Consider the following 20,852-nt stretch of genomic DNA (forward strand, 5'->3'; position numbering starts at 1 on the left):
TCCTCCCAGTGTCAAGCCTCCCACATAGCTAGGGTTACAGATAAGAGTCACTACACCCAGCTTCCACTCATTTGTTTTAATTTCGTGCTTAGGAGTTAGAAGTTTTGGTGTTTTTGATGTTTGGTGGGAAAGTTGAGGATTATGGGATAGCCACATTTTACGTAAACTTGAAATAATACAGTGTAAAAATGATTGCTTTATATACCTATTTTCAAACAGTTATTTCCTTAAATTACAGATAGAATTAACAAGTAATTTTGAAACATGTGTGGTCTAGAAGTGGTGATAATACATCAGCTCTAAAATGTTATATTGAATTATCTGAGTACTTATACATATTTTATATTCTGGTATAATTTGACCAACCTAAATCATAAGTAACTCTAAAGGGTCACATTCAAAATGTGAACTTGTGAATCAATGTGAGTTACATAACTATATTCTCCCCTATTTGTGATGCTGGATATTAAAGTCCAGGCCTGCATGTGTGCTAACCAAGCACTCTACTACTGGGGTACCTCTCTATTCCGTCTTTAAAAAACAAAACAAAAAACAAAAGCGAAGAATATTATGATTTCCTTATATAAAATTCCCCTTGAACTTTCTGAAGGAAATTTTGGCTTAAGACAAAGTCCTTAAATGTGAATGTCTAAGTAGAAACTTTTCTTGTCCAGGGGCATACACATAACCATGTTAACTGTGATTCACATTGATTTTCACCTACATTAGGAATGATAGGATTCTCTTAATGTTTAGTTACTTGTGCCTGTTCCCTTGATGCTTTCCATCCCAGTCATGATTAACTTCAAGCATCTTTTCTAGTTGTTTTGATATTGGTGATTCACATACATCTCCTTTTTAAGTGGCTTAAAATAATCCCAAAGTAATAGGTTCTGGTTGAAGAGAAATTTTACTACGTAAGAAAAAGTGGCTCTAGTTTTTTAAACCTGGTGTAACACTTGTAGAAACAAACATTTAATAATGGCACAATTAAGTATGACGGTTGAGAATGTTGAGAGCAGTCCAATGAATGGAAGTCCGCAGATTATAGAGTTCAGTATTCTGGTGAGTATATGTATTGGTGGTCTAGAGATGCCTATCTTCTTGTGCAGTTAAGAATTTTATTTATTTTTTAGTACTGTGGGAAATGTGATCGCAGCCTCCTGTTTGATAAGCAGTTGTTCTTGGGCCACACTTAGTTGAGAAAGGTAAAAGATTATTGACCAATTTAGAATTTTATAGAGGAACTTTGCTTAACTGAAGGCTAGCCATATATCGTAGTCATTAAGGTCCAGTGTAACATGCTATCTTTGCAGAGTAAATAGTAAACAAAAATTGAGAAGCTGGGCATGGTGGTTGGCACACCTGTAATTCTAGCTCTCAGACTCAGACAGGAGGAGAATCTTGAATTAGAGGCCAGCCTCAGCTACATAGACCCTATCATAAGAGAAAACTGAAAAATTGGGATAAGGAATATTTAAAAGCCTTAGAATTAATTATATGCATTTTGAAATGTCTAGCACCTAGGCTATAAAATTACTTGCGCATGCTCCTTAACATCTTGATCATCACTCACTGTCTAATGGATCCTATTGAAAATAGTATACACAGGGCCTGGTGGCACATATCTGTAATTCCACCAACATTTTGCAGGCTGAGGCCAGGGAGGGTTCAAGGCATGAGGACAGCTGGCCATCTCAAACTTGGAGTGGACCCATTCCAGTAGGAATTTTTCTTGCTTGGGAGAAGGAACATAGTATTTGGTTATATTTAGATTGTCTTTATGGTTATCCTTTTGAGTCCTTGAGCCATTGTTTGATATTAATGTACCAAAAATAGTAAATGATGTGTTACAAACCAGTTGCTTTAACAAACATGCTTGTTATGTACTGGTCCAACAGTGTTTACGGTTTCTGTAACTTATTTTAAGTAATACTTAGTTATAATGGACATGGCCTGAATTAATTTTTTTTTTGAAGTAGGCATTTAAAATTTTTGATATTCTTTTTTTTTCTTTTTTTTTTTGTTACTCCTTTTCAAGCCTAAAGCAGTAGGGAATTTCAGCATGCAAAATATACAGAAAAGCTTCTTAGTAGAGATTGAGTTTTCTAATTATCACTGTTGAGAAATAGAATTATAGCATGTTTGGTGGCCCACTTTGAGGCGGGTATCACTAGTATAAGACCAGCCTGGGATGTATATAGCCAGACCCTGAATTCCCCCCTTACCCCCATTTCTTTTTTTTTTTTTTTTTAACCCCCATTTCAAAAGATGTATATCATGGAAACTTCTTTCTTTTCTTGAGGGTGTAGGGCTGGACTTTTTTTTTTCTTTTTGTGCCATATTGGGGCTTAAACTCTGCCTACACCTTACCGCGATGGGTATTTTCAAAATAGGGTCTCGTGGAATTATTTTGTCCTAGGCTGGTTTCAATCCTTGGTCCTCCTGAGTAGCTAGGATTATAGGCATGGGTCACTGGAACCTGGCCAGCAGAACTTTCTTGAATTCAGGACTTGCCAAGCTGGCGCTCTTAGCAGTTCAACCATACCTCCGTTTCATTTTGCTCAGGGTTTTTTTGGAGATGGAGTCTGGAGAAATATTTCCCTGGGCTGGCTTTATTCTTATATTCCTCCTGATCTTACCTACCCAAGTAACTAGAATTATAGGTGTGAGCCATCAGTGCCTGGCCTGACTCTTCTTTAAATTACTTAGATGAGATTTCAAAATGAATCCGTGAAGTATACTCGTGTTTCCTCAGTGATTGTATTTAGATAGATATGAGAGTGAGATTATATAAAATAAAAACCTTTGTCCTTCATGTACAAAGAAATACAAAAAAATTACCATATTAAATCCATAAGGTTAGAATTTTTTTTTTCATTTTTCTTTTATTCATATGTGCATACAAGGCTTGGTTCATTTCTCCCCCCTGCCCCCACCCCCTCCCTTACCACCCACTCCCCCCCCTCAAGGTTAGACTTTTTACTTAACAGTGTGTTAGTGTTGATAGTGCCAAAGATAGAAATAGTGACGTCTGGATAATACAGTGTGTTACACACTTAAATTCCAAGAGCAACCAAGTTTGAACTGAAATTTTCCAAGTGATGTTGACACATTCAGCGATAACTAGTTATAAGATACAATTTTTAATTTAAGTTCTGAATTAAATATTAGAGTGTTTTGTTTTTGTTGTGCTAGAGATCACACCCAGGGCCTTGTGCAGGATACTAGGCAAGTGCTCTACCACTGAGCCACATGTCCATCCCAAATACCAGTATCTTTTGTGAGTTCTGGGCATGATAGCCCAGTCACTTGTGAGCAAGAAAGGATAAAGGGAAACAGCCTCTGAGTTTGGGTGGAGGACTGTTCAGCTACATGGTTTAACTTTGTTCAATATTGAGGATATGAAAATATTTAAATATACTTGGCAGTACCAATGTTTGAACTCTGTGTGTCAGTGCCTGCTAGGCAGGTACTCTACCATTTAAGCCATTCTGCCCCCCCTTTTCATGTTGGGTATTTTGAGATGGGTCTTAACTGCCTCTCAAGTAGTCCAGCCATGTCAAGATATTTGAAGATATGCCTTGCATACACATTCATAATTTCACAGGAAACTATCTTTATTCTAAAAGTGTTTTAATAAAGAACATTTGAAAGAAACATTGATACAGGTAAAGGAAATATTCTTCATGGGATTTAGACTTCAAATCACTATCAGCAGCTTAATATTTGGGGCCTGTTCTTCATACAGCTGTAGGTGTACATTTATGTATTTAACAGTATGAGATTGATAATAATGGTCTTTAAAGCCTCTTTGTATTTGTAAGTATGTTTCTCTCATTCTTCTAAAATCTGCTCCAAACAAATCTGCTTTAAACAAATACGGCATAATCTGAACTTTTACATTTTTTTTTTTTCCCCTTCTGTAGTGGTATTTCAACTCAGGACCTTACTTCTAGGTTGGTGTTTGACTGTATGGGTCAAACCCCAGTCTTTTTTTTTTTTTTTTTTTTTTTTTTTGCTTCAGTAATTTTTTGGTTAGTATCTCAACTTTTTGCCTGAGGACACAATATGGATCCTTCTACTTAAACCACCTGACCAGCTGGGAACTCATACACAGTTGTCCCACTTTTCTGTTGGTTGAGATAGGTTCTCTATTTGCCCTATCTGACCTGGATCCTCTATACTCCAGATTTCTGTCCTTAGTCTCTCAATTGCTGGGAATACTGGCATATATCATGGCAGCTCACCTTTGAAGTTTGAAATTTAACATCCTTAATTGCATAGTTAATAAAAGCATTTGAACCTCTTCTGCTATTGCTTACCTCTTTTTGCCTTTGGAATTTTATTTCCTTGTGGCGATAGATCAAACACCCCAGACCTTTTATGTGGTAGGCAAGTGCTTCTATCACTAAGCTACATCCCCCACCCCATTACTTACATCTTAAGAATTTTCAGGGATTAGGGTTGTAGCCTAATGTAGAGTTATGTCCTTAGCAAGTGGGAGGTCCTGGGTTCGTTCTATCTAACCCCAGCACCTCTCCCACCATTTTGTGTGTGTGTGTGTGTGTGTGTGTGTGTGTCTCTGTGTCTGTGTGTTTGTGTACCTATATGGATAAGGAACCTGTATTGGTTTACTTAGCAGTGGAAGTGCCAGTTTTACTCCACTGGGTAATCATTCTTACTAGCATATTTGACAGGAAAAAGTGCAAACTTGCTTTTATGGGATATTATAGTAGGATTTTACAGACTTTTCAAGTAGACATCTGTATATGTGTAGAACACACAATCTATTTCGGCTGGCATCTTGTTGTAGCAGCAACTGTATAGATTGCTATGCTGTTTCCTGTATATTTTTTCCCCTGTCCTGAATGATTCTAAACTCATGGATATACTTAGGAACATCATGTAAGAACTTGGCTGTGGGCCTGTGGTGTGCAGAGGCTCGAGTGGTACACCTGCCTACCAAACTCAAGGCCCTGTGTTCAAACTTTGTTACCACCAAAAAAAAAAAAAACCAAAAACACATTGGCTTTGTCTCCTTATAGATAATTTATGCTGGTAAATATTATCGAAACAATAAAAATTGGACTTGAGGCATGGCTTTTAAGAGGTAGAAGGCTTGCTTAGTTTGGTGTGCAGGAGACCAAATTGAATCCCCTACCACAAAAGCAGTGAAAACTCAGTAAGAGTGTCTCTTACGCTGTGCTGGAATTCTCTAGTAACCACAAAAAATGCCTTTTGTAGTTGCAAATGAAGTTGCAAACATTACTTTCTTAGTGCTGCGTATGTGTATATACACACATGGACATGTATAATGCCCTATAAACGTGATTGTTTTGTTTTCCCGTACATAGAACTAAGTCAAGAATATTGTGTAGGTGATATGTGCTTGTTAACTATTTTGGCAAATCAGGAGTCATATAAAGTGGCTCTGTAATTTCAGTTTTTTTTTTTTTTTTTTGGCGGGGAGTGGGGATGATTTCCCTGAGGTGGTAAAACCTATATAGTCTATAAAGATGCATGGTTTCCTTTTGTGCCTTAAAAATAATCTGCTTCCTTATCCAAATTAAGATTTACCATATTTTGATACTTTCCTCAATCCAATATTGAAAAAATACCAAGTTTTTGAGTCCGGGTATCTTTTTGTACTGAGCTGCACAGCCCTCTTTTTTAAAATGTTGGATATATTCGAGAGGGTCTCACGAACTATTTCCCCGGGCTGCCTTTGAACCACGATCCTCCTGATCTCTGCCTCCTCAGTAGCTAGGATTACAGGTGTGAGCCATCAGTGCCCGGCTGTTGGGGACTGTTTTGTATTTTGTAGTTGACTTTTAACAATTGCAATTTTTCTTCCCCTCCCCATCATTGGCACACTTTTTATTGCTGGGCAAGTGCTTTACCTCTGGATCACACCCTCAAGTCTTCACATGTAATTGATTGTTTAACATGTAACTTGGGGTCTATCTATAGTACATAAGGTATCTATGAGTGAGTTTGGTCCCAACATTTTAAAAGATGGCTACCTAATATTACCAGTTACTGAATTGTCAATTTCCTCCCGTTTTCTTATAATATCACAAGTATTAAGATACTTATTTGACTTAAGTATTTATAACAGTAATATAACAAAAGAAAAAAAAAGTTCCTCTCAAAAATAACCAGAGCAAAATGGACTGGAAGCGTGGCTCAAGAGATAGAGCACCTGCTTTGTAAGCATGAAGCCCTGAATTCAAATTCCAATCTCACCAATTAAAAAAAAGTTATGGGAAAGTAGCATGTGAGAGAGTATCAAAAGGGAACAAGGAACCTACAGGGGCAAAATAGGAGGGGAACTGTTTATGCACATGATGATGCTGTAAATAAAAAGAAATTCACAAATGGTAAGAAACTTAAGGAAATGGAGAAAGACCAAAACCTTGAGTCAAGATTGTTACCCCTTTAAAAAATGGTTCCAAGTCTTTACTGCCATCTAGTGCACTGTTTAAAAAATTCTCCAAAGGAAGAAGGGAAATAATTTTATATATTATTAGGAATTTCTGTTGAATTGCAAAGGTTATTTTAGGTTTGATGAAATAGTAATAAAATTTTAGAGGAATTTGTATTTGTTTGAATTAAGGGCCTCATGCTTTCTAGGCAGGCGCTCTACCACTTGAGCCACTCTACTAGCTGTGAATTTATTAATCTGAAACAGGTTGTTTGCCTTGTTCTTTACTGTGGTTTGACTTCTGATAAGCCATTCTGGTATTGTATAATCACTCTGGCTAGTGTTTAATATGATAAGGTAAACAACTTAGTGTAAATAAAGATGACAGGTTTGATACATCCTGTGTGTGGAGTTTTTTAAAAATTTCTTGGTTGCAGCATCTGAGAAGGCAAAGTAGAGACTGATTTCCATATCCATGAATCATAAGCATTTTTGTATCTTCACATTGCTACTAAAACCCCTTATTTTTGGAGTATCGGTGGTGATTCATGTAAATGCTGACCATTGAATTTGGTTCTGCCATCCTGTTTTTTTAATGTGGAGATTAAAAACTTAGTTGTGTTCTCTTCCAGGAAACCAGTTTATTTTCTGTTAGTGTGTATGTATCTAGGATATTACAATTTTTTTTCGATAACATACTTTAGTCTGAAGTAGGGTACAGTGTAACCTGAGATTATCTGGCTTTTTGGCAGGGGCTGGAGGGGTGGTAACTGGGGTTTGAATCACTCAGGGCTTCTTGCTAGGCAGTCTTCGAACTGTGATCCTCTTGATTGATCTCTGCCTCCTAAGTAGCTAGGATTACAGGCATGAGCCACTAGCATGCATCTTATCTGGCTATTTTTAAAACATTAAGGAATGCTACCCCCTTTTTAATAATTCTAAATAAAACCTGTAGAGTGTAAGCTCTGTGAACTGTATCTATATTATGATTTGTTTTCTGAAGTGTATAGGAACTTAGCAAATATTAAGTATTTGACAAAACACGTATACACGAGACAGGTTTATGCCCTTGAGAGTTAGTTTGTCATAATACACTTAATTGGTAGGCTAACTGGTACCTTTCATAATTTAAGGTTCTGTAGTAACTAACAAGGATGAAGCAGAAATAAATTAATTTTGTTACTTGAACCATATTCATGTTTGGGATAGAATGGCAAGAGCAGCAGACCTACATATAAGCTGATAAATTGTTAAATAAAAACAATGTCTTCTAAAAAAGAACCTGAGATGGTATACTGTGCACCTATAGTTGTAATAGGATTGAGCCTGTATTATTTTTTCCCTTCTTAGCTTGTCAGAAATTTATTGAGGAAGTTACAAGATCACAATGTTGATAGATCACTACTATATTCTGTAGCGCCATAATTTTTAAACTGCCTGGGGAGTGGTATTCTCTTTTTTAGCAGCTTCTGTTATCTACACTGTGTTCTAATGGCTAGTTTTATCATCTTCACCATCCAATATGAATAAATGTCCCAGATACAAAAAAATAGATTTTAGTCATGTGCCCCTATCGGAAGGTGGTATTTTTCTTTATCTTATGTATCTGTAGCATATGATAAATCAGTTATTACCTGGAAATCTATTTCCAGAGTAAATTAGATGACTTTAAATTTATTTTTTGTCCTATTTTATAAGAAGTTATATTCGAATGGTAAGGAAAGTAGGCAACGTACATTTAGCTAAAGAATCATTTGAGGTAGGCTTCGGGGTTTTATCTATTTTGGGGGAAATAGGTGATCCTTTTTAATATGTAATACAACAGTAATCAATAGTAAAGTATTTTTGTTCTTTTTAGTAAAGTATTGTTAAAACTAGCAAGTTGAAAAAAGTGGTAGAGAGCTTAGGGAATTCTGATTGGGTTAAAGACTTGAAATTACAGAATGGTCACTTGAAACTGTTTAAGAGGATTGTGTTGTGGTCTGAGGAAGATTTTTGTCCTATGTGAATTGCTAATCTATTGGTCTGGAATAGGAGTTGTTTTCTTTTAATGAGCACTAGGGGCAATAGGCTGTGAATAGATAATATACTTGATGCTGTAAGATTACTTGAGTGATTCTGTAGGTAGTTAAAATTAATGGTTCAAGATGAAAATTTTTTATCAAAGAATACTGTGAATCACATGAATGCTTTTTTTTCTTCCAGCTTTTCAGCTTTGTTAGAAACCTATCATCAAACACGATGGCTAGCAATGTCACCAACAAGACAGACCCTCGCTCCATGAACTCTCGTGTATTCATTGGGAATCTGAATACTCTTGTGGTCAAGAAGTCTGATGTGGAAGCAATCTTCTCGAAATATGGCAAAATTGTGGGTTGCTCTGTTCATAAGGGCTTTGCCTTCGTCCAGTATGTTAATGAGAGAAATGCCCGGGCTGCTGTAGCAGGAGAGGATGGCAGAATGATTGCTGGCCAGGTTTTAGGTAAGGTCTGGGTTCTGTAAATAATTTTCATTAATCTAATTCAGGTCTAATCTTTTTCCGTTTGATTAGCCACATATTCATTGTACAATTCTTTCTTCCTCCCTGTCTCTGGTAACCTAGTTTGAGATATAATGGCATGTTGTAGCTATAACTTTAATAAAAATGTCAGGCTTACAGATGTAGATGACAAAATGAAGGCTATTCTTCATTATGGCTTGTACTGGGGCTTGAATGCAGAGCCTCACACTTGCTAGGCAGGTGCTCTACCACTTGAGTCACTCTGTTTTTATGTTGGGTAGGTTTTTTTTGTTGTTTTTTTTTTTTTTTTTTTTTTTTTGTGGTACTTGGACTTGAACTCAGAGTCTACATCTTGAGCCACTCCTAGCCCTTTTTTGTGGTGGGTTTTTTTTGTGATAGGGTCTCATGAACTATTTGCTCAGGCTGGCTCGGAACTGTGATCCTCCTGATCTCTTGAGTAGCTAGGATTACAGGAGTGAGCCACTGGCACCCAGCCTTAATTATGCCATTTTGTGAGATAGTGATTGGCAGTGTTCAGGTTGATGGGCCAGATGATATTTAATAATGTGGAGATGCTACCTAAATGCTCACGTACTCTGGGAGAATTGTCCTAAGTCAAGCCTGGTTGTGGAGTCGGGCTATCCATTTTGCATTGGTGTTTCATAACTTTGTATGTTGAACTGGGCACATAGCATAGCTGAGTCTGTTAGAATGGACATAAGTCTAAGATAACACCTGTGTGGCGAGAGAATTAAGGTTTAAATAGTGATGAGAAGAAACTTTAAGCTTCTGGTATAACTCCCAAAATGTTACACTCATGAAAGGGTATGGAGCAGTTGTGGCTGAAAATACGAAATAGGTTTTCACACTCATTTCTCTTAGTACAAGGAAACCAGCAGTAACTTGTGGTGAAAATAACTAGAAGTTTTATCTTAAAATGAACACATTGCATGATTTATTTTGTCCTTCTATCATGTGTATGTCTCACTAAGGTTTTTTTTTTGTGTGGCACTGGAGTGTGAACTCAGGCACTGTGCCATGTGGTCCACATCTCAGTCCATTTTGCTCTAGCTGTTTTGGAGATGGGATGAACCTATTTAACCAGGCTGCACTCAGAACTGTGGTTCTCCTAGTCTCATCCTCCCGAGTAACCTGGATTGCAGGCATGAGCCACTAGTGTCCACCCTTACCAAGTTTTGACATTAGTGTTTGACCAGTCCTATTTTTTCAATTTTCCCTGTATCTCTTTTCAAAATAGTGCTTTTAAGACCTCAATGTATGAATTTTTAAACTTTAAATAAAATGTAAACCACATTCTCTTGACCAATTTATAGTACTTTCTTAACATCAAATATTTAATCCAAACTGAGACTTTTTCCTTTATTGTCTCAATCTTAAATTTTTTTAACTTAGTTTTTTCATACAGAATACGACCCATCAATACATATTATTTCTGAGATAATTTTATAATTTCTCATTATTTGTCCAAAGTAAAAAAACTTAATGGCAGAACATTTAAAAATTTAAAGACATTTAGTTTGTTGGAAAAATCTTACAATTTTCCAGATTGTACTTGTCTCATGAAACTCGCCCTTTCCCCGCCTTTTTTTGTGGCTGCATTAGGATTTGACCACAGGGTCTTGTGCTTGCTAGACAGATGCTCTACTATTTGAGCCATCCGCCTTCCCAAACATGTTCTTTTTTTATTTTTGTAAAACTGGTAAAGCTAAAATAGTATTGTCGAATAGAAATGCTATTGTGAATTGTGTTACTTTAAAATTGATTTGGATTGTTACTTACAGTGTTAAGTACTGCTTTTATTTGTTTTTGGTAGGAGTGGGGTTTGAATTCAGGCACACTGCTGCTTGAACCACCTTTCTAGACCACTTCTGCTCTGTTTATTTGAACTGTTTGCCCTGTCTGTACTGGAATGGTGATCCTCCTGATCTCAGTCCCCCAAGTAGCTCTTACCACAGGTGTGAGCTTTGGCACCTTCCTTGTGTTATGTGTTCTATATTGCTTTAACAACACATGGTGTAACATGGTTGTCTTGTTTTCAAGTGATGACAGACCTCTTCATTAAGTTTCCTGTCAATTCTTTATCTTATGGTGATCATTTGTTGATGATTACTACTTAGATATTTCATTAGGAGTTGCACAGCAGTGATTTTTCTAATTGTCTATTTGTTAGCTGTACTGTTTTTCAAAAATAAATTTCCGGTAAGTGTACTTGGATGGGGGGGTTCTGAGATTTGAACTTACCTCATGCTTTCTAGGCAGGTACTTGACTTGAGCCATTCCACCACCCAAATGTTTGTTCTTAAAATAGTGTCTCATTACAAAGATCAGATAAATATTGCTTTGATTCTTCATTGTTTTTCAAATTTCGACATATATCAGTTGGTAATGATTATTTGTAAATATAATAATGTAAGTTTAGTGATACCACTAATATCACTATCACTCTGTCACTGAGCTTCAAATTTGGCACTGATTTTGGTGTCGTTTTTCTGGGTGGGACAAGGGTTTGAACTCAGGGCTTCCACACTTGCAGTGTAGACACTTTATCTCTGGAGCCCTTCCTTCACTCCCATTTTGGAGATGAGATTTCAGTCAATTTACATGGGTTGACCTGGAGCAGTGATCCCCTGGATCTCAGCCTCCCAAAAAGAATTTTATGTTTTTAAATTTTTTAAGAGTTCAAAGTATCTTTGGCTAGTAGATAACCTTCAAGTTGATTTCTGGGGTTTTAAAACGCTGGCTTCTTTATTACATGGGAAATGGAAACCAGATCCTGTAATCAAGACACATTTATAAAACACATTTGTGTTTTAATTGTTTTAGGTCACTTTATTGAAGCAGGACAGAAGAAAAAGAAAGCCTTTTTGTTAATAAACACAAAATTTGTAATATTCAAATTGTTACCTCCTGTACAACTCTGGGTAACTTTTTTCTTAGCTTGTTTTATATATGCATTCCTTTAGTTTCACAATCTCATGACTTTTTACTAAAAAATTAAGATTACTAAATACTGTATTTGAACTTTTTAAGTACTTTGTATACATTCTAATCTGGAATTGACTGAAGTATGTTAGTTAAGAGTAACAAAATAATTCCTTGATCATTTTATTTCCTTTTTTTTTTTTTTTAACATCTTACTACTTTTCCAAAAATTTGTTTGTACCTTGGTAAAAAAAATGGTTACCTAGGCAAAATTGGAAAAGCAAGCGTGCTAAACTTTAGACATTAAAAATTAGAAATAAGCTTATGAAATCAAGAACTCAAGATGTCAGTTTTTCAAGTGATTATTTTTGTTGACCTGAATTTTAGAGAACTGGTTTTTCGTTAATTGGATTAAGATGGTCTTTTTTGTTAGAACAAGAGAGAACACAAACGTTTCTGCTAGGCAGAGGATAGCAGAATAAGTTTGGGCAATCAAACAGATTGTCTTAAATGTTAGACCTTTGCTGTGTTAGTTTTAGATGTGATTTGGATAGGGGGAAGGTTCTTCCTTCCCCCCCACCCCGTGCCTGGAATTGAACCTTAGGACCATGGGTATGAGGGGTTTTTTGTGGGATTTTTTTTGGTGTTGCCTCAGGATTTTCATTTTAAACAATACAAGAGTTGTCATAATTTTTTGGCTTTGTTTTTCTTTTTTTTTCAGATATTAATCTGGCTGCAGAGCCAAAAGTGAACCGAGGAAAAGCAGGTGTGAAACGATCTGCAGCGGAGATGTACGGGTCAGTACCAGAACACCCTTCTCCGTCCCCTCTACTCAGGTCCGGAACTTTATTATTTATAACTGCATTGTGTCCATCAGTGGGCATCTTCTCTATCTGTTTTCTGGATGTGGGGAGGGTTTAATGTAATGTGTTTTATCTTTGTAAAAATAATGCTTTACTAATGTTGTGTTACTATTCTTCATTTTGCCCCTTTCTAAAGATTTTTTGCTATTAATAGTGTAGTTTTTTTTATATATATATATATATATATGTATATATATATAGCATAAATTGACATCCTGCAAGAGGAATTACTTAGCATCTAACAAGCTGGGGAGTAAGAAAGGGAAGGGACATGATATAAATATAACTTAACTGTTGTATCTTTTTTTCAGTGCTTTTGTTTTAGCTGATATGTTGTGTTTTAATTTTAAACCTAAATTAAGAATTTGACTACTGCATGTTCAGTAGTCTAAGATGATTCATATTTAGTGATGTTATTATTTTTATTGTTATTATATACTAATACTGTTGATCAATTTGTTGTGGATATTTCCTCCCATCTATTGTTGTGAATTAGCATCAGCAGCTCCAAATTAATTTTCCTTGGTATTTATTTTTCAGCTCCTCATTTGACTTGGATTATGACTTTCAACGGGATTATTATGACAGGTATGTTCAAGGCATTTTCTTTCCTCTCTTGTAAAAAGCTATCTAGTAAAAGCCATTTCATTTTTTTTTTTTTTGAAGTAATGAACTGCATACATTTTCAGGCAAGTCTTAGTTAACACCAGAATAAGAAAAAAATGTGCCCCTCTGAGTAGTCAAGTAAACTAGGTAGGGCAATATTGCTATTGACTTAGCGTTGTAAAGTCATAGCAAAATTATATAAACCGTCGCTAGCCATAAATATCAATGTAATAAGCAGCATATAATGAACTAATAGTAGAAATTTCCTTAGAACTTAATATTTAAAGATTTATAGCACTTACAGGTTTTTCTAAGACACAATGAGGTTGGAATACTTATGATTTCTTTCTTGTATTTCCTTATTTTTGATGGTCCTGAGGTTTGAATTTATGAATTTAGGTGTGCTAGACTTAAGCCACAACCCAAGCCTTTTTTTTGGTTTTGTTTTGTTTTTTTTCCCAAGATAGCGATCCTCCTATTTGTGCTTCCCTGCATAGTTCGGGCCCATACATTGGTTGAAATGGGTTTTGCTGACTTTTTTCTTAAACTTTTTTTTAAACTACTGCCTTTCATTTTTAGATGGATTGTTCAAAGGAAGTCAGTAGCTTAAATGTTTAAAAAACAGGGGAAGGCAAAATCTTGGGCTTACGACAGTCACAGAAGGCTGGTCAAGGATCTGTATTCTTACAGAAGATAAATAGTGTGACTTTCCCCAGGTTCAAAGTGATTCTGCAGGTGTCACAGTTGTAGGTGTGGGACAGTACTTACTGCTAAGGCCTTTGGAACAGATCGTGCTGTTAGACAATGCAGGTTAGAGAGTGGGACAACAAAAAGTAGTCAAGGCACCAGCCAACATTCCTTGACTGGGCATTCATCATGTGAGTACAAAAGATGTAAGCATAGGTAGTATTGGGGTAGAGATGTCAGAAGCTGTTCACTAGTGCCACATGCTGCAACAACTTCCCAAAACCTTGACGCTCTTGAGGATTGAAGCTAGCATTCTTTTTGTGTCCCTTGGGGTTATGAAGGTTGATTTCTTCATTAGCCACATTGAGGTCCCCACGTAACACAAGCCCCTTATGGGAATCCACACCCTTCAGAAATTTGTGAAAAGCTCATCCCAGCTCTGCTGATATTTGTCTTACCAGACTGCTGCCTGCGTCAGGTGTGTAGGCTGTCAGCAGCACCATCGTGCCTTCCTGAACATGTTCCTCTTCAACAGTGCTGCAAGAGACTTAAATTTTTATTAAAAAAGTACAAAGTTTATAATTTTTTTCCATAAAGTCTGTACTATATCATTCATGAACCCCTGTGGAACATCAGCAAAATTCAAAAGAAAACATGATAAAAATATGTTATGTAGACCAAAAGTACACATTGGATCTTTTAACTACTATCCAATGTGTTTATGGTTTTGGTTTTTTTTTCTTTAATTTTTTATTATTCATTTATTCACATGTGCATACATTGTTTGGGTCATTTCTTCCCCCATGTATCCTTCCTTATGATGGAGCTGACCAGTATTGATGAGATAGTCCAGTCAGTTCTGGAAGTTCAGCTGGTAATTTGTTCTTCTAACATTTGGTCTCTTGAAGGCACAGGGTATTTCGGGCTGCTTTTATACAATCTGGGAGCCAATCCACATTACAAGAGCAGATACTGAGTGTAGTGGATTTGCCACTGGGTAAGGTTTTCTGATCTGGAGTGTCCTCATACATTATGGGGCCCTCTCCTAATGCCTCTTGTTTTTCTTTGCTCTTCCCTTAATCTTCTTGGTCTTTGGCTCTATAAAATGAGTAAGAGATAATGATGAGAGTTGTAGAATTAATTCAACCTTAGCCAAGACCTAGGAAGAGCCTTAGGTGCTCAGACTTCTCAACAAACTCCTGCAGCAATATGACTATTTAACATTCATGGAGGAATTTTCAACACTTACACCACAGCTTGTAGGGACGTGCTGGTTTTGTTACCAGTCTTGGGCTCTTCTGCATCTTCGGCCTGTGTTCTCCCATTTTCTCAGGCTTTGGCATCCCTTAAGGCACGCCCATCGAAGCACTATTTTTACCATGTTGCTTACAGACTCAAGGAAATTATGAAGTAGGCTAGGGAGAGGAACACACCTCTCTGTCATGACCGACCTCAGGTCCTGGCTTTCAAACCATCTGTGAGTTCTTTCCCTGCCATTGAGTACAGTAAGCCCTTTAGCACGTCATCCACATTAGGTCATTTGAGCGCCTGTATTCACAACTTCTGCCCTTCTGCCCACTGAGTATCTTAATTACCGTCCCAGTTCAAGCTTGAGGATCAGACAAAACCCCTAAGAGGAGCAGAATAGTAATCCTGAGTCTCTTGCTGGGCTTGCCTCAAAACTTTGGTCTTCCTGATAAAGCTAGGGTTACAGGCAAGAGTCACCATGCCCAAGCTAATCATAATTTCTCATGCGTTCAGAGTATCATTAGTGGGAGTTATCTAGGAGTAATGTATAAGCCGATTGATCTGTTAACATTGGTCTTCATACTAAAAAATTATGGGCTTTATTTGGATTGCTCCTTCTGAAATAAGTAATATGTGGGAAATACTTCTGCTTTATATATACTTCTATTTTTATATATAGTGTGAAGGACTCTATTGCTTTTTTTCCATCTTAGAATGCCAGTTTTCCAAATACCTATTTTTATGTTAATATATGACTTTTATACATCTGTCTTTGCTTTTATAGAGTGTAATAGATTCCATAGATTATAGAACTTTTCACAGAATTATTCAAAGGATTTATATAAAGGAGTCAAGTTAGCCAGTTAATACTATGGTATACTATGGTATATTAAAGCTGGAAAAATTGAGTCTTCATCATAAAAGTTCTTGGATTATACATTAAGATCGTATGGTTTGGTGCTGAAGACATGGCTCACTTGGTAGAGCACGTGCCTAGGAAGTGGGAAGCCATGAGGTGAAACTGCAGTGTCATCAAAATTAAAAAAAAAAAAAATATATATATATATATTTAATTACATGTTTTGAATCTCAGTGCCTCACCAGAATGGTTATTTCATTTGTCTGTTGAGATTTTTTTTTCAGATCCTTATTCATGTTCAAACATATATTTGAAAATTAATGCTTTTGTGTCTAGAAATTCTGTTTTTAAAAGTGGGGGTAGAACTTAACACTTGAAGGACTAGATCTAGGTATTTTTTTTGCTGCTGATTGGTTTGATGGAATGCATTTAAACCAAGTGTGAATGAAGCTCCCTGAGCTTAATCTGTAGCACCAAAACAAAACAGAACAAGAAACTGGGGATGGAGGGAAAATAAACCCAGTGAGTTAAGGTGAACCAGCTTCCATATCTGTACATAGGAGTCGCGTAGCCACATGTTAAGTGTAGTCAGGCCACTACACCGGTTAGGGATTGTTACCCAGCTAGTCTTAGGTAGACCCTGAGGTTACTGGTATCTTAGTTTTGTTTTTGAGACAGTCTTAACTGTGTAGGTCAGGGTAATTTGGAACTCTTGAACTTCCTGACATAGCCTCTATAGTGCTGGAATTGGAGGCATGTCCCACCGCATTCAGATATACTACTTTTTTTTTCTTTTTAAAGTTCTCTGTATGTTTGTGTCAGGGTTGACAATCATTGATACAATCTGAAGGTGTGATTTTTGTTTCATGACTCTCTTTAGAAATATTTTAATCTGGTGCCATAAATTCTGAGAAACTCAAGTTTTAAATTGTGAGTGTATAGAAAACTGTTTTGGTTGTGGTGTTGTGTATACAACCCAGGAACTATACTTCAGCCCAGTATTTGCTGCCTTTTTGGCAGGTACTCGTTCACTTGAACCACACCTGTAATCTCCTTCTCCCACAGTAGTTACTTCCTTTTTGGGAGGTTGGCACTGGGTTTTGAACTTAGGGCTGCATACTTGCTTCTCAGTTGCTCCCTGGCTTGAGCCACTCCGTCAGCCATTTTGTGATAGGTCTTTTCAAGATAGGGTCTTAGGAACTATATCCTCAAGATCTCTGCCTCCTGGGTAGCTAGGATTACATACAGGAGCCAACATTGCCCTTTTTAATGAGAAAAGTCTTTAAGTTTTAATCTTGATGAGACAGATGGCTGTGAATTTGAAAAGAAAAGTTCTTAGTGGGGGTTTTGGAAAAAGTAAAAAAATAGACAACATGGAATGTTGAAGTAACTTTATATTTGCAAAAATACTTTCACATTTCAGATTTCTTACCACTTTGTGGTCTTGTTCTTGAAGTTCCTCAAGATACTGTTAGCTATTCTCTGATGAATCAGTTCATATTTGAGTATAGTGTCTTCTACTCTAGCTTTAGCCAATACAAAAAGTTTTCTGATGATTAATGGAGCGCATAGATGGTAGCTGGTAAGTTGACTCCACTAGAGTCCTGCGATTTGTGGTGGAGAAGTAACTATGTTTATTCAGGAGTTTTAGGAGATTATTACATGTTGAGAAGGACTTGAATGCCTCATATTGACTTGGAGGATTCAGTTTAGGAAAATGTTACTCTTGTAAGAAGTCATTCTGAATAATTTGTAAGGTTCAGGTTTTGTTTTAAGTCAGTAACTTAGTGAAGTTTATAGTAAAAGAAGTTAAAATTTTGGCTCTGACCTGTGCTTGAAAGTGTCTACTAAATTGGAATTTCTTTAACTACATCTATAATGAAATTTTCATGATTCATGATACAGTTTTTTTTTTCCTGAACTATTAAGTTCCATCATGTATTATTTTGATAGGAAGGTAGGTATACGGAGCAGAGAAAAGAAAAACTGAGAAATGCAAAAGCCTTGTCAGTTAACAAGACAAGCTGTGACCAGAGCCATTATTAAATAATGTGGTTCTTTTGAGGGGAAGAATGGAATTTCAGCTCAGTGCTTAGAGTTTGCAAAGCAGGCACTATATAGCTTGAGTCATGCCTCCAGTCCTCATCTCTTCCTTACCCCCCTGTCAACGCACCCCACCCCAAACCCATCATCCTTTTGGTATCAGCTAGGATTATTTGTCTGAGCTACCCGCACTTTGCTAAATGATGAATATTAATGAGAATAATACCTACTTAATTGGGTTTCTCTGAAGACCATATGAAACATGAATCATGTGGCCTCATGTTAACAAGTTTTGCTGTCAGCTATTTCCTTCTATGTAGAGAATAAGGATTCCTGTGTTTGACATTTTACATAATTTTATAAGCAGGATTTTTGGAGGGGGAGATTTATTCAGACTGAGTCATAAAAGGCGGTATTTGAGCGTGACTTCTGAGATTAAGAAGTTTTTAGGCAGACAGGGCGAGGGTACAGCTCTGGTAAAGATTTCAGTAATAAGAAGTTTCCTTGTTTGCCAGATATAGTTGGAAAGAAATGCTGATTGTAAGGGCTTGGTATAATATAAGAAACTATGTCCTACAGTTATTGACAACTTAGCAGAAGTCTCATAGCTAGAAACGAGGAGCTTGGGAGAAGTGTATTAAATAGTGAACCTTGTCCAGATGTTGAAATGGAAAGGAATGGATTCCTCTGGTGTGTTCTGGTGTGTGGTTTTTTTCTTGCTTGTTTGTTTGGTGCGGTTTTGTTATTTGGTTTTCTTTTGGTGGGACTGGCATTTGAACTCATGGCTTTAAGTGTGTAAAGGAGTTGATCACAAAGCAGGCTCTCTGTATCACTTCAGCCATACCTTTATGGCTCCACTAATTTTGGAGATGGGAGTTGTAAAATATTTGGGTTGGCCTTGAACTGTCATCCTCTGGATCTCAGCCTATCAAGTAGATAGGATTGTAGGCACGAGCCACCAGCTAGCATTGTTTGGTTTTTGGTACGCAGTCCTGAGAGCTGGGATATGTATGTGCCACCACCCTAAGTGTGATGGATGTGAATAATAGTCAAAAACTATGATTTGCTGGGCTTCAGGTAAATCACGTCTGTAATCCTAGGAGAGATCAGGAGGATTTGAGTTTTGAGAAACAAGCTGTTGATTGTAGAGGGCATCTTCCAGAAAGTATCTTGATAGACTTTGGATAGTAGTTGATGTGAAATACTTGCAGTGTAATACACATGATAGGGAAAATCATACTTCTTTATTTTTCTGTGCAGAATCCTGCTATTTTCCCTAGGTTGAAAAAAGATGTTAGACTTTCTATTACATTATAACAAGTAAAATCCAAAGAGCATTAGTTGATAAACCAGTCCCCGTCTCAGTTAGATTATTAGGACCTAATAGTTCGCTCTCCTTTTCCATATTCTGACACTCAAAAGAATAACTTTGTATGGATGTGTGAAGAGAGAGCACTGATACAGTTAGTGAAATTTTGGAGTGACTTATCTGGAAAGGATTTTCACTGTATAGAGTAGCTAAGAGATGACTTCATGTGACTGGGTGGTTACTTTAGACTTTATTATTATTATTATTTATTTTTTTATTTTTTTGCAAAAATCCAGAGCCCCACTAATTGATTGTAACTTGAGAACCTGAATAATCTGCATATGTGCCAGGAGGATTTATTTATTTATTTGTTGGCTATAATGGAGTTTGAACTCAGTCACTGAGGCTTGTTAGGTAGGCCCAGGCCCTCTATCACACAAGCTACTTCTACAGCCCTATGTTGACTTTTTTTTTCTGGCATCTCACTTAACATTTTGCCCTAGCTGGCCTCGAATCTCAAGCCTCCTGATTCCTGCCTCCGAAGTAGCTAGTATTTAGCAGACATTGAGCCCCTGTTCCCAGGAAGATTTTAGAACCTATTTTGCTTAACATTATTCTTAAGCTAGGTTCCTGTTTTTATTATGTCCAAGATGCAGTTGATTACATGAGATACAATTCTTTGAAAGATAAACATTTGAGCCTGGATCAGAGACTCTACTATGACTCCAAATTGAGTTCTGTTTTTAACTATTTCCAAGTTAGCCTCTAGGGTTTTAGAAATCTACTTCATCTAACAGATAACACCAACTTCCTTGTTGTTAGCTTTTCCTGTTACTTTTATTGTGATGTAATTTATACTCTCTAACTTGCATCTGTTCAACTGTAACTTTCATTTTAATATATTCAGTCATAACCATTATCTAATTTGAAAATACTGTCACTCCCAAAACAGACCGGGAGTGCACAAGAAGTTGCTTCCTGTTATTCCCCATCTAGGACTAGATAAACCACTATTCTAGTTTTGTCTATAAATTTTCTTATTCTGTACATATTACAATGAGATCCTACATCTCTTTAGTGACCGGGATCTCCATTCCTTTTATTGCTGAATTATATTCCATTCTGTGTATAATACCATGTTTAGTTTATTCATCACTTGATAGAAATTTGTTTTCACATTTTGAATATTGGTACAAGTTTTGTATTGACCTGTCTTCATTTCTTTTGGGCATTTATGTAAAAGAATTTTCGGGTTGTATTCAATTCTAATTTAATCTTTTGAAGGATTGTAAAACTTTTTCACAAAAGTTAACCAGTATTTATTGATTTGTAAATTTTGTGTATCTGCATTGTTAAGTGCAGTACCA

General features: G+C 36.6%; 1 protein-coding gene across 8 annotated transcripts in view; it reads left to right on the plus strand.

Annotated features, from left to right (window-relative positions):
- Hnrnpc (heterogeneous nuclear ribonucleoprotein C) overlaps positions 1-20,852 on the plus strand; it is a 40,512-nt gene that overhangs the window by 12,445 nt on the left and 7,215 nt on the right. For 6 of the 8 annotated variants that reach the window (XM_020170582.2, XM_074068418.1, XM_074068419.1 and 3 more), the window contains 3 exons: positions 8,633-8,909; positions 12,592-12,706; positions 13,274-13,321. In XM_020170582.2, the coding sequence (XP_020026171.1) occupies positions 8,669-8,909; positions 12,592-12,706; positions 13,274-13,321 (404 nt within the window). In that variant the 5' untranslated portion in view covers positions 8,633-8,668. The remainder of the gene's footprint in view (positions 1-8,632; positions 8,910-12,591; positions 12,707-13,273; positions 13,322-20,852) is intronic. The other 2 variants (XM_020170580.2, XM_020170581.2) reach the window with 1 other exon arrangement.

Source organism: Castor canadensis, chromosome 3, assembly GCF_047511655.1.
Source record: "Castor canadensis chromosome 3, mCasCan1.hap1v2, whole genome shotgun sequence".
Taxonomy (NCBI): domain Eukaryota; kingdom Metazoa; phylum Chordata; class Mammalia; order Rodentia; family Castoridae; genus Castor; species Castor canadensis.